Source organism: Brassica napus, chromosome A3 (assembly GCF_020379485.1).
Source record: "Brassica napus cultivar Da-Ae chromosome A3, Da-Ae, whole genome shotgun sequence".
NCBI classification, from domain to species: Eukaryota; Viridiplantae; Streptophyta; class Magnoliopsida; order Brassicales; family Brassicaceae; genus Brassica; species Brassica napus.
Genome location: NC_063436.1, coordinates 27,675,287 through 27,688,710, shown reverse-complemented (window position 1 = coordinate 27,688,710; position 13,424 = coordinate 27,675,287). Strand labels below are relative to the sequence as shown.

The 13,424-nt window shown below is 37.7% G+C and overlaps 4 protein-coding genes and 1 pseudogene across 4 annotated transcripts; 3 read left to right on the top strand and 2 right to left on the bottom strand.

The window, feature by feature from the left end:
- Positions 1 to 32: 32 nt before the first annotated feature.
- Positions 33 to 2,123, bottom strand: LOC111214316 (protein ULTRAPETALA 1-like). Its single transcript, XM_022716968.2, has 3 exons — positions 1,543 to 2,123; positions 373 to 697; positions 33 to 298 (listed from the first exon to the last, which is right to left on the bottom strand). The coding sequence occupies exons 1-3, from the start codon at positions 1,751 to 1,753 to the stop codon at positions 124 to 126; spliced, it is 711 nt and encodes a 236-aa protein (XP_022572689.1). The 5' UTR covers positions 1,754 to 2,123; the 3' UTR covers positions 33 to 123.
- A 1,455-nt stretch (positions 2,124 to 3,578) lies between these two features.
- On the top strand, positions 3,579 to 4,371 carry LOC111214500 (annotated as a pseudogene).
- Positions 4,372 to 5,834: 1,463 nt separating this feature from the next.
- LOC111214718 (putative cell wall protein) lies at positions 5,835 to 6,714 on the bottom strand. The gene has a single exon (XM_022717745.2). It carries the CDS (start codon positions 6,413 to 6,415, stop codon positions 6,008 to 6,010), a length of 408 nt encoding a protein of 135 aa, XP_022573466.2. The 5' UTR covers positions 6,416 to 6,714; the 3' UTR covers positions 5,835 to 6,007.
- A 365-nt stretch (positions 6,715 to 7,079) lies between these two features.
- LOC125590556 lies at positions 7,080 to 11,658 on the top strand. The gene is made up of 6 exons (XM_048764155.1): positions 7,080 to 8,023; positions 8,118 to 8,338; positions 8,415 to 8,595; positions 8,673 to 8,758; positions 8,863 to 8,954; positions 9,038 to 11,658. Exons 1-6 carry the CDS (start codon positions 7,940 to 7,942, stop codon positions 9,226 to 9,228), a joined length of 855 nt encoding a protein of 284 aa, XP_048620112.1. The 5' UTR covers positions 7,080 to 7,939; the 3' UTR covers positions 9,229 to 11,658.
- LOC125590554 (ethylene-responsive transcription factor ERF054-like) lies at positions 10,511 to 11,658 on the top strand. Its single transcript, XM_048764151.1, has one exon. The coding sequence runs from the start codon at positions 10,511 to 10,513 to the stop codon at positions 11,408 to 11,410; it is 900 nt and encodes a 299-aa protein (XP_048620108.1). The 3' UTR covers positions 11,411 to 11,658.
- Positions 11,659 to 13,424: the final 1,766 nt, after the last annotated feature.

Sequence of the window (13,424 nt, the reverse complement as noted above, 5' to 3'; positions counted from 1 at the left end):
TTACCTTTTCAATTGCTTCATTCAGTGACCCATCAGATAATATAGAATAGATATAAGAATTTTGGAAATTAAGAATACAACAAGGTTTTAAATGCAACACAATTTTATTTAGTGGACTCTTCTTCAAGCTTTGACATTGCTGGTGAAGTCAACACACATCTGGCAAGTACAATCAGGGAAACGGCATAACTCGCAGCCAAAGCAGACGCAAGAAGTGCAGCCTTTGCAAGTTGGTGAACGTGTGCAACCTCTATACACTTTCCTGCTTCCTCTCTCTTCCTCTGCCTCACATGTTATCCTGCAACCACCATTGATAATATATTACCATTTCATTTTTGCGTAATAAACACAATGACCAAAAATGACACCTACTTGTCATATGGAAAGTCTGAGCATTTCCAGTTTGGATCCACCATTGCGTTGTGGTGCAAGAGGCATTCGTCTCTGCTCCTCAACCTGAACCTCCTCTCCTTACCACATTCGATGCATCCAACAAACTCATCTCTATGGAATACTTTGCTGCCTTGTGATCTGTTTGATCTATTGCACTTCTTTAATGCTTCGTTGTAGTATTTGAGCAATACTGTCTTTGATAATGGAACCTTTTCGCCTCCATTGATAACCCACACATTGTTCTTCCATTTCTTAGCCGTTTCTCTGCCAGAATGCTTCTCGAACGCAGCTGGTGTTAACTTGTCTACAATCAAAACTGTTCAAGTCAGATCTTTTTTTTCTCTCAAAAGAGCTCTAAATGTGTATATAACTATATATATACCTAAACGCTAGAGATGGTGTTAGCAGCTATAAGCTGCCACAATAATGGCAATGAGTTTTGTATCAAACTTTAAATCAAGACTATACACGTACCAACAAGTGATGAATATCATATGTCAATATAGCTGCCACAATAATGGCAATGAGTTTTGTATCAAACTTTAAATCAAGACTATACACGTACCAACAAGTGATGAATATCATATGTCAATATAGCTACCACAAGGCCACTAAAGAAGAGACCCATCATCATTAAAGATGCAAAGAGCCTAGACATTAGTACATTACAATGATGCAAATTAAATTCATTTAATTTTCTGTAAGGATGGATTTAGCATACTCTATCAACAATATCAATAAGACATATGGTAGCTAGTTTCTCAAGTAAGAAAGAGTTTAGATTTACTAGTTACTAGCCAAATGTAACCATGTTGATAAGATGTAATCATGCTAAAGACTTTAACTTTATTAGTTAATTACTAGCCGAATGAAATATTAGCTAGGCAGAGAACAAGCAGTAAAGCAAAAGACCCGTGTGAAAACGAAGACTCGAAGAGCTAGAGGAAGAGACAACACAACCTAAAGAAACAACAAACAGTTGATGTAAGAGCGAAGGGTAAAGACCCTCGTAGCCTTAAATAGTAGACATCTCACACACACATTCACATGTAACATGCACATAAATCAAAACCCATTTTGCCAAAAGCATCAGAAAAACAGGAGAAACAGACTGGAGAGACAGAGATAGAGAGCAAAAGAGAGAGAGACCTTCATCACAGCCGGGCGTGCATTCACAGGTGATTTCGAGATTGCCGTTGGGGAAAACCCTAAGTTTAGCAATGGCATCACCGTACCGGTGGCTAGTACAACCACACATGACCTCAACGTAACCGCCTCCAACATTGACCCCACTCATCTCTTGCAGCTCCTCTTGTCTGAACAACATAGACCCACATTGTATCTCTTCCACATTCGCCATCTCTCTCTCAATCTCTTCTCCTCTCTGGATCCCTTTCTTATAACGTATGAGAGAGAGAGGAGGAAAGGCCTCGTTTTGGGGTATAAAAGGAAAGCCCTAAAGGAGCACGCATCTCAAAAGCTGAGACTGAGAGAGAGAGAGAGAGAGATCTGATATCAAAGCAAAAGCTTATTAAGGGACTTTTCGGGAGAAGAGAGAGATTAATAATAAGTAGAAAGAGAGAGACAATGCCTTTGGCCTTTGGGTTTTGGGGTTACAAAGAAAGTAAAGAAACTCTTATACAAAAGTAGTGAGTTTTTATTCTGGCCGATGCCAAATTAGCAGCTGGCCAACAAAAACAAAACTCGTGGGGGGGGGCATGGGACATTGGGACCTCTTGATTATATTATAGATATTATATATTAGCATCCAACATACATATGTACATATATGACCTAACATAATAACTGTGTAGGGATATGAGAGAGAGAGAGAGCTGTGGTGTAGAAGAAGAGTTGAGGAATAAGGTGAATCAAGTGTTTCAGGTCCTTTTTGTACTTGTTCACGACTCTTGATTTGAAGTCATTTTGTTTTGTTTACTCTCTCATCCTTCTCTTGGAGGTTCTGCAAATTCTTGGGCTCTTCCCTTTCCGTAGGGTTTATTGGTTACCGAGTCATTTCCCCCCAGTGGCTCTTTTTTTCTCTTTCAATTAAAGATTAATTGATAATTAAAAGTTTGTGTGTTTTTAAACAAGTTTAATCAAAAACTATGTTTTTTTGTGCACACTTTCATCAAAAAATATGTATTTGACTATAAAGCAACTACTAGTAACCAAGTTACGACGTCATTGACATCTATGTCTGTTAGGTATTCTGAAACGCGCTCTAACCCCAATGTCATGTGTATATTATTATGTTCGAGGAACTGATTATTTAATAAGCTAATAAGAGACTAGTGTCGTCATATTCTCATAGACCATATGAATTATGCTGTGTTGTTGTTCTTTAAGTATACTTTTTGTAAGATGGAAAGGAAATGGAATAGTATTGTCAACATTCTTGCAAAGAATATTTGGGTCTACTCATTTATATTAGTTCAGTTGATACATAACTATCTGGATTCACACAATACGATCGTCTTATATAAAGAGAAAAACATACATTGGTATCTTGGAAAATATGACATGATGTCAACATCTTTACTCCAAACACTCTTTCCTCCTAGTTACCCCAAAAGAATATGTGGGACGTTAACTTCTTATTATAGATTCAGTAGTATTATTTTTCCTTTTGGGCTTGGTTTGTACAAATTAATGGGCCTTGGCCGTTTTGAGCTCTACTTTTTTGGTACTAGTTCCATTAAGCTTGAGCGTTTGATGTTCAAATGGAACCGTCTGTCACGTTTGTTAGATATGATACGAAAACCAGCTTCTTTGTAGCACAAGAGATTTTCAGTATTTAATTCAGCATTTTTCTTACACTGCATGTGTATATTATTATTTTTTTATTTACCATCCAAGGCAATGTGCATTTTTCTTACAAAATCCTGTTGTGTGTTGAAATGTCTCAGAAACGAGGGGTCACCATCAAGCAAGATATTGTCCACCAGCATGGAATTTTGATTTTTCTTTTACAACGAGGAACAAAAGAACTGTTCTTTTTGTCTCGATAGTATCAATGAGACAAAGATTGGATTCGTCGGAGCTATAAGAAGGAATAAAGGGAGCCCAGAGTAGGCACGGGCCAACCTGTACAAACCGGCCCATCAAGGATAACACGTATCTCAAGAGGGAGAGTGAGTGTGAAAGCATTAGAAAAGTAGAGAAAGAAATGGGATGCTGCTTGAAAGTCACAGCTCCGCCTGTCCCCACCCGAAGTCTCAGACTCAGAAGCTCAGCACCCTCCTCCGTCGTTCCCGACTCCAGAGATCTCTCACAACAAGTCCGACATTTGCAGCGTCTCTCACAGTTTCTCCACCGCCACTACTGCTACTGCTGCTTCCATCCTCGAAGACGACGCTATCAGCAAACTCCACCGACATCCTCCTCCTCCTTCTTCTTCTTCTTCTTCTTCTTCTTCTTCTTCTTCTTTCTCTCGCCGCAACATATCTGAAAGAATCTCCAGATCTCCAGGAGGACGGCACTCGCCTCAGGGGAAGCTCCGTCCCAGGTTAGTCCGAGAGAGACCATATAACCAACCAAACCCCTACACACAACCCGCGAAATGTGGACCCGAGTCCTCTCCCGCGAAGCGGGTTGCTAGAAGGTCCAAGGCGTCGTTCACGTTCTCCGGCAACTCGTGGACCTAGTTCCGCAAGAAGAAGCCCCATGAAGAAGCGTGAAGCAGCTCTGGAGAAGGACGGAGCAGAGGTGAAGGTGAAGAAATTAGCTGTTGAGGTAAAGAAGGAAGGAAGAAGATGTAGCTGTGAGGGAGCCTTGTGTGTTGATGGAATGCTTCATCTTTCTCTGATCTCACTCTCTAATTCCATTAACTGATGCTTTGATTGATTCATTTTGATTTTCCACCTTTTTGATTTGTAAATTCTGGAACGTAACAATATTAATCAAATCTGTGCGGATCTTTCATATAGTAAAAGCAAAGGCAAATCAGACAGAAGACACTGTTCTGTTATAAAGTACATACATAAAGACTTGTCTTTTTCATATATATATATATATATATATATATATTTTTTTTTTTTTTTGGTTCAAATCTTTTTCATATTTAAAAACAAAAAGGAAGTTGAATTGCTGAATCATTTAGGTGATTTGCTGAATTGGTTGAAGTTGTATTGTTTGAAACCGCTCTAGCTGAATTGGAGCGTCCACGGCCACGGTTACCGTTGTTAGAATACCTTCCTCCTCGACCGCGCTGAGACGAACCAGAGGAAGAACCTCCTGAAGATGAGGTATTCTTCTGTTCATACCACCAGTCAGGAAACCCGTGAAGTAGAAAACATTCGGACTTTTCATGTCCTTTTCGAGAGCAATGCGTACAAGTTCTGTTAGGATCACGGAAGCGATTTGTCACGGCTGCAGAGTGAAGAGAGTCAACCGGAGGTGTATCGGTGTGAGTATGAAAACCAATTGCCTCTGTTTTCACATCTTTAGACCGTGCAGAATTATTATGTTGCTCTTCTCGAATTACTCTAGAGTAGACATTGTTTAAATCTGGTAAAGGATCCTCATCTATGATCTGTGATCGAATGTTTCGAAACCGTGATTCGTCGAGGCCAAAAAGGAATTTATGAACGCGTATTTCTTCTCTTTCTTTCTCTATTTCTGATGCCGCTTCACACGAACACAACCGAGGAGTTTTGAGATTGTCTAGTTCTTCCCAGAGTTTCGCAAGGCGGCCAAAATATTCAATCACCGACTGACCATCCTGTTGGCATGTATTAATCTCGTCACGAAGTAGATGAATACGAACTCCGTTCTTAACGGAAAACCGACGTTGAAGATTATCCCATAATTTATGAACGTCTGGTACAAACGTCACAGTAGAACGGATCTTCGGATCTATAGATGTTCTAATCCAACCGATGATCATTGAGTTTGTAGCTAGCCATCGAGAGAGATCCGGTTCCGTAGAAGGCTTTGGAAGTGTTCCTTTGATGAAACCTAATTTTTGCTTTGCTTGAATCGAGTTGGAGAGTTCGGTAGCCCATTCTGTATAATTATCTCCTTTGAGCAAAACCGATGTGATTAAAGCTCCAGGATTATCTGAAGGATGTAGATAGTATATTCCCGAAGGAGCAGTATTATTAGAAGAAGATGTATTTGTAGAAGACAAGGAAGACGTAGTGTCCGCCATGTTTCTTGGAGTAGAAGAAAAATTAGGGTTTATGGATCTTTTTGCTCTGATACCATATAATCGTTTAAAGAAGTATTTGTGTTGTCTTATTAGAATAGCAAACGCTGAGTATTTATACAAGAGAGTAAGCCTATAACGATAAGGACTAGAATAGATCCATGATTATCTAAATATAGTTAAGACTTATCCTAATATTATGTGGTGAACGTTCTTTGTTTTTATGGTGCTCTAGAGTGTGGGAAGTAGAGAAAGAGAACGAAACTCGAAGGCGAAATCTGAATTGATCAACTTTGTTTTGGAAACATTTTTATTATGTTTAGAATAGCGTATAAGCAAATGCTCTTGATTCTTTATTATACATTATATATCTTATCTTGAGAGATAGAACAAATATATGACTATATATGATGGAAGGAAACTGACAATACCAAGGTTGTAAACCCTTTTGCATGTAGCAAATGCTTATTTGTTGATGGGTTCAAGTGGTTGTGGCACTGGTGGAACTTCATCTTCTCTAGAGCTTGGACCGGAAGCTCCATATCCAGGGTGTGGGGCAAAATTACTAGGGATTCCACAAGAAGAGGCTGGAGCAGCAGCAATTGGATCGTGGTAAGGATGGAATGGCCTTTTAGGTTGAGGTGGCAGCAAGAATCTTCCTAGTCTAGGGATCAGACCAGATGGTTGGGGTGCAATGCTCACAAGAAACTCTGAGTGTTTTGTCTCACCGGTAGTGAAGAAGTTGGGAATGTAACGCATTCCACTCACTTTCTCTGCACATCCGATAAGCAGGCTTAGCATAGCCACTGTGGCAATCAGTGTTTGCAGAGGAGAACCCATTGTTGTCTTACTAGTGGAGGATAAAGTTGGCATTGAATGTTTGTTGGTTTGTGGAGGGAGTGAGGAATAGAAAGTGTAGGTTCTTTTATAGAGTGAAATGGTTCAAGCTAATTATGTGTACATTAAACGAACATTAACAAGTGCTTTATTTGCCAAAAAGAGCCTACAAAGTCTGGTGACATCTTTACATTGGCGGTGAGACAAGTCATAAGTGCATGATCAGTCACAAATGCCTAATTAAAACTCTATTTGTTTTTAAATGATGTATTTTTTGGTTTATACATGTTAAAAATATATTAAAATTTTTTGATTATAGACATATTGTTTTCTGTTTTACTATATTCCATAAATCAATAGTATTTGACTAAGTGCACTTGTTTTTCTAAAGTTTGGTTTAAAATTGTAAATTGTATAAAAAATTACATAAAAATGTAAAACATATATTTTAAAAATAATCTTTTAGTTTAAAATAATTATCTTGAGGAATGTGTAAATAACTTGATGGGCTTTTTAGTCAGTATCTCTTCTTCTTCTCGAAAGCAAGTTGTGATTCTGAAGATTTAAATGGGAGAGACGACGGCGTCCAAAGAGTTTGATCACTTCTTTTTTTCTTTCTGTTTGTTTTTTCAAAGTTGGTAAACAAAAACATAATGCAACCTTCAATTTTTGACCATTTCTATAGACTATAGTTTCATTCTCCGATCAAATCTTATTTTTTATATTAGTTTGTTTATTTATTACATGATTTACGTGAGTAGCGGTGTATTTTAATTAGAAAGAAACCTAACCAAAGTCTTTCCGTCTGTTTATCATCCCCATGTCGTACTATTTGAATAGGTCAAACTTGTACTGTAAATAATTAACAACATTAGCCGACTGATCCTGTCACACATGTCCTTTCTTTTGTTAAATGATTATTTCTTCACCATATGAATTATAAAAACAAAATTATAATTTGATTGATTAACCTAGATTCTTCTCTTGTTTTTAAGTAAAATGTGATCGATATGGTTTCTCGTCTTTCAAGATGTAAGCGTAGGAGACTTTTGGCTTGTGGAAGATGACATCTCAAGCAGAGTTTTTTTCTAGGTCTTGTTCACGGACTATACAACAAGGCAATTACCAAAACAAACTCAGTCTTATCCGGAGAAACCAAAAAAAAAAATGAAAATAAATGGAGAAGGTGGAGAGTTGTGAGAGGGACAGGTAAATCTACCAATGCATCCTCCTGCTTCAGAAGAACGAGTCACATTGATAGAGTTTGGTTACATAAACTTATATATAACCTATTTTCTTTCACAACTCTCTTTTCAAAAGTAGCATAACCTTTCAATTAAAACAGAGTCTTCCCTGGATCTCTCTGTTTTTCTGACATTGCCGTGAAAGTCTCAAACGCTCGTCCTATAAAGCAAACTCATTACAAAAAGAAACACACTTTTGTCCGAAAGTTTAGCTCTTTGAAACGCGTCAGGGAAAGAGAAATCCACAAGACTCTCTCTTACCTCTTCTCTGTTTTTTTCTGTGTTGAGTTTCTTTTTTTGTTTGTTTTCTTCGAAAATGATGTGTTATGAAAACGAATCCAACCTGGACCGTTTCCTTCGCTGCACAACACCAGTCGTCCCTTCGCTTTCTCTCCCAAAGGTTCCACGCTTTCACGTCCAACGTCATCTTCTTCCTTAATAAACTCTCTGAGTTACATGATCTAAAAGTTGTGTGTTTGGATGATGTTTGACAGACACAGATCAAGAACCTGAATCGTCTATGGTACCCTTCGGAGAGCGAGAGCGTTGAGTATTTCAGGTTAAGTGATTTTTGGGATTGTTTCGACGAGTGGAGCGCATACGGTGCAGGTGTTCCCATCTTGTCTGAAACAGGCGAGACATTGGTCCAATACTACGTTCCTTACCTCTCTGCTATCCAGATTTTCACTTCTCATTCTGCTCTTATTGCCCTAAGGTAACATTCTCTTAAGGCCATTTTCAGAAAAAAACATAAACACATCTAAGATGTTGCTGCCATGATGATTATTGAGGGAGGAGACTGAGTCTGGGGACTCAGGGAGCGAGACGTGTAGCGAGGAATGGAGATGGGAAGGATGGTCTTCGTCAGAGGAAGGAGTGGATCATCAAGAACCTCTCGATCGTCTCGGTTACTCTTACTTGCAGTATTTCGAGAGATGTACTCCTTATTCTCGAGCCCCTCTCATGGATAAGGTTTGCTCTTCTCCTATATCTCCTAGTGTGGCATGTAATAGTTTATCATTTTAGAAAAATAATATGTCTACTTTCAGATCAAAGGGTTGGGAGAAAGACATGCAGGCTTGAGGTCATTGAGGAGTGTTGATCTGTCTCCTGCGAGTTGGATGGCTGTTGCTTGGTCTGCCTCTTTTTTAGCACATGTTTTATTATTTTGTGTGGTTACAGAAAGAAAAATTAAGATCAACGTTAGTAAAAATGGTTATGATGTTGGTTACGTTATAGGTATCCAATCTATCGCATCCCCATGAACCGAAGCATAAAGGACTTGTCTACTTGCTTCCTCACTTACCACACACTTTCTTCATCTTTTCAAGGTGGAGTTTTCACTTACCCCTTGAATGTGTAATTTTATATAGTACATTCATTGCTTTTTTTTTATTTTGTGTCATTGTAATAGATGTGCAGAAAGAGAAGAGGGAAAGAATAAGTGTTGGTGCATTTGGGATGGCCACCTACAAAACGCAAGGGAGACTATGGGACAATGATAGATTGCTTTGCCTTTTGAGCGTAGCAGATTCTTGGCTAAAGCAGCTAAGGGTCCACCACCATGACTTCACCTACTTCACCACTACTCCTTATCATCTCTAATAACAGCATAGTGTTTTTAGATTGAGTCTTGGTTAACAATCTATTTAGTTTTGTGTGTTTAAGAGTAGCTAGAGATATCAATAACGTTGAACAACATTTGGAAGTCTTAGAAAACAACATGCACTGACTTTTTCTTCAAAATGTTTTCATCTTAGATTTGGTTTTGGGTGTGTACGGTAGATTATGGGCATAATACATTTTATTATCTTCTAATGTTTTATGGCTTTTCTGTTTTGTATAAACGCCGGTTCTGGTGATTTTGCTTGTATACAAAGTCCAAATCGTGGCAGCATTCTTGCTAATAGGGATTAAAGGCTAGACTAGCACTAATTGAATTGCCTAATTACTAAGCTTCTTATAGAGCTAAAGTGTAAAATATTATTACAACAAGCAATAAAAGTGTTTTTGATGAAAGTAAAAGAAAGACAAGTTTGCCTCAAGTTTCGGATTTTTCTACCACTACACTTCCACCTTTTATTAACTTATAATTCTCAACTAAAAGCTTCCTATAACAACTATAGATTCCAAAAAAAAAAAAATTTGATTTCGACATGACATCTCTCTATATTTCAAACCATCTGCAACTATAAGTTCTGATGAACATATCAAGAATATATATTTATGCACGTAAGATAACATGTTGAAATAAGTTACAAACTTGAAAATCTATTTTTTCAAACTTGGTCGGTGTTTACTACCAAAAAGAAGAAAGATGAAGAAGGACTTGGTCGGTTTTGCGAGTATCTTTCAGAGGGGGAGAAAAGAACAAAATATCATAAAAAGTGAAAGCTGGGTTTGACCAATCACCGACCCGGAGGAGTGAATATTATATAATCAAGTAAATAAATAAATAAATAATTTATAGGGTCGAATTAATAAGTTAGACATAAAAATGGTAATTCTTGTGGGGATGTTATCCTTAGCCGCGACTAGCCGACCATTACCAAAACCACCATCATCGTTTCAATTTGCATTAACCTCCTGTGATCTCTTGATTATTGATTATACTAATCTTATCATTTAGAGCTTCCGACTTGTCGCATTTAGATGAATGAATGTATTCACCGTCCAAAAAACAGAGACTGCCACATAGTTGCACGGACGTTAATGGTTTTGTATCCTCCGTGTTGTGTTTTTATGTGTCAACGTCTCTCTTTTTTATAGGCTAATTTTTTAAAATATGAATTAGAGTGAAAGCAAAGGAATCATTCTAGTAACACCAAAAAGATGAGATAGACCGAAAGCTGAGATATTTTATAACTAACTCTCATATATAAAGACCATGGAGTCATCCCTCTCTGTTGTAAATAGACACAAAAGCAAACACTATATTCTCTTTCTCGTCAAGGTTTTCTTTTTGTTCTCTGTTTTGGTAAAAACAAGTGTGATCACAGAGATGGACTTTGACGAGGAGCTGAATCTTTGTATCACCAAAGGTAAGAATACCGATCCTTATTTTGGGGAAGCTTCTTCGTCCCCAAGATCTATCAAGAAGATGAGAGATACTGATCATCGATCTAAACCCTATTTCCCTTTTACTCTCGATCCGACCATTCAAAATCAACAACAGCAGCACTTCGGATACGTTCAACAACACGACCAGACAATGCAAGGCCAGAACCAAATGATCTCGTTTAGTCCTCAACAGCCGCAGCAGCAGTATTGGAGCGGCACATTGAATCTGAGCCAAGAAAGTGTTCAGCCGTACAGCGCAACAAAGCTGTACAGAGGAGTAAGACAACGTCAGTGGGGAAAATGGGTCGCAGAGATACGCAAGCCACGGAGCAGAGCGCGTCTCTGGCTTGGTACCTTTGATACAGCTGAAGAAGCTGCCATGGCTTATGACCGTCAAGCTTTTATATTGAGGGGTCATAGTGCCACACTTAATTTTCCAGAGCATTATGTTAATAAGGAAATTGAGCCGCTTGATGAAACTGATGCCTCAAGCTCGTTGGATCAGAAACAATCCGAGGCGCCGCAGCCATACGAGGTTAACTTGGAGAGCAAGGAAGAAGCAGTGAGTGATGGTGTTGTGGAGGATGGGATGGCTGAGGCATGGTTGAATGCTGTTACAGCGGGATGGGGTCCTGAAAGTCCTCTTTGGGATGATTTGGACAGTTCTCATTTTCCACAATGCTCGTCTACTTCTTCTGCTTCTTGTCCCATGAGACCTTACTTTTGAATAAGGTCATAGAGGGGTCACGTTTTAGGTTTTAGATTAGGGTTTCGCTCATTGGCATTTGGATGGAGACAGTTTTTGTGATCTCCCACTCCACACATCAGACTATTTATATCTACCGGACATGATTCCCCCTAAATTTCCATTAGTATATTGTTATCATTTTTTATGTGTGTGTGTTGCTGATTTATAGATGTCCTATTTGATCATCAAGTTTGTTTTATGGCATCATACAATTTTATTTCTCTGCACTTCAACAAGTTAGCACCATCACATAGTATCCAGAATTTATATTGTCTTTTTCCTCTTATTCAAGATCTTTGTGTGGGAGCTTGGTTTCATTTTTTTTTACATTGGTGGGAAACATAGAACTGGCATAAAAAAGGAAGCATAATTTTTTGACAAACTAAAATTTCATTAAGATATTGACAATTATTTTAAACATATATTAGTTCAACAAACTTATTTAGTCTTTTAAAAAATTGATAATTATATTAGTAAAATATATATAAGCAACTTTAAAATTTATGTTTTCGAATTTTTATTTATCTTATAGAAACAAAAAGATATCAAACATCACCGGGAATCTTAAATGTATCAGCTGCACCAAACTTTCTAAACTCCTCCTCGACACAACAAATTGATAATTTAGATTGCATATTAGGTGTATATATTGCATTTACATGTGTTATTGCATATAACAGGGTTCAAAATTGCACAATTGAAAGATTGGGGTGAAGTTAGAAGTTTATTTCTGCAACTTATGAAGTTTTGTGAAAGCAATACAAAGATGAGCGACCTTTGTGCAATTATGAGTAGGTTTGGAATGTTTCATCGAAAGTTTGGGATAAAATCAAGAAGATGATTCTGCATATTCTAAAGTTTTGGGTTTAACTGTAAATTATCAAAACAAGAAGGGCCAAAGAAAAAAGTTTCTCGTGAGTCTCGATTTTGACGACAGCGTGAATTCCGGTAGAATTTGTTGACTTGACACTTTTTTTCCGAGTGAAAAAAAAGAGAGAGCGGGGAAATGAAGCACTTTTTTTTTGAATAAGGTCATAAAGTCTCACATTTTATAATATAGTTTAGGGTGATCTCCCACTCAGTACATAAGTCTATTTATATATCGCTACCAATATCATTGTTCGTCATTTAATCGAGTTTGTTTCATGGCATCGAACAAGTTTGTTTTTCTACACTTGAATAATTTGGCATCGTCACATTGTATCCATAACTTATATTGACTTCTGCCTCTTTTTCAAGAATCAAGATCATTGTATGTGAACATGGTTTCATTATTTTTTACATTGGTTGGAAATAGGGCTGGGACTTCGGATATTCGGTTCGGGTTCGGATAGGAACCGATCGGGACCGGGTTTTTCGGATAAATGAATTCTATACCCAATGGGTATTTAATAGATTTCGGTTTGGGTTTCGGATCGGGTACTACTGGTTTCGGATCGGTTCCGGATACCCATTTTTAAAGTGAATTATATAAATATTTGCAAAATAAAATAATTATATACCAGTTATTTATTTATTTATTTTATTTTTTAAAGGAAAAATAAATAGAAATCGTACATATATTAGTAACATGTATTAAATACAACAAAGTTGAAGTAGTCTAGTGGTATTACAGTTGTTGCTTTACCTATCCAACCCAAGTTCGATCCTTAGAAGATACAAATCTATGTTTTTTAAGCATAGAATTCGGGTTAAACGGGTACCCGTTCGGTTTCGGGTAAAAACCGAAACCGAACCGATACCCATGGATAATCAACATTAATATCCATCGGATAAATTGTCTAGGACCAAAACCGAACCGGTCCATTTCGGGTCGGTTCCGGTTCGGATATTCGGTTATGGATAAAAATCCCAGGCCTAGTTGGAAACATAGATGTGGCATTAAAAGGGACGAATAATCTGACATAAATGATTGAGAAAATGACACAAAGAACACTAAACCAAGTTTTCCTCCCCAAACTAGCACTCAGGATCAGAAGTCACAAAAATAGGT

Coding starts and splice junctions, on each gene's coding strand:
- LOC111214316 (XM_022716968.2), bottom strand. CDS start 1,753: ATGGCGAATGTGGAAGAGATACAATGTGGGTCTATGTTGTTCAGACAA. Junction 698..1,542: donor CACGCCCGGCTGTGATGAAG/GTCTCTCTCTCT, acceptor TTTTGATTGTAG/ACAAGTTAACACCAGCTGCG. Junction 299..372: donor TCAGACTTTCCATATGACAA/GTAGGTGTCATT, acceptor TGGTGGTTGCAG/GATAACATGTGAGGCAGAGG.
- LOC125590554 (XM_048764151.1), top strand. CDS start 10,511: ATGGAGTCATCCCTCTCTGTTGTAAATAGACACAAAAGCAAACACTAT.
- LOC111214718 (XM_022717745.2), bottom strand. CDS start 6,415: ATGCCAACTTTATCCTCCACTAGTAAGACAACAATGGGTTCTCCTCTG.
- LOC125590556 (XM_048764155.1), top strand. CDS start 7,940: ATGATGTGTTATGAAAACGAATCCAACCTGGACCGTTTCCTTCGCTGC. Junction 8,024..8,117: donor CTTCGCTTTCTCTCCCAAAG/GTTCCACGCTTT, acceptor GATGTTTGACAG/ACACAGATCAAGAACCTGAA. Junction 8,339..8,414: donor TCTGCTCTTATTGCCCTAAG/GTAACATTCTCT, acceptor ATGATTATTGAG/GGAGGAGACTGAGTCTGGGG.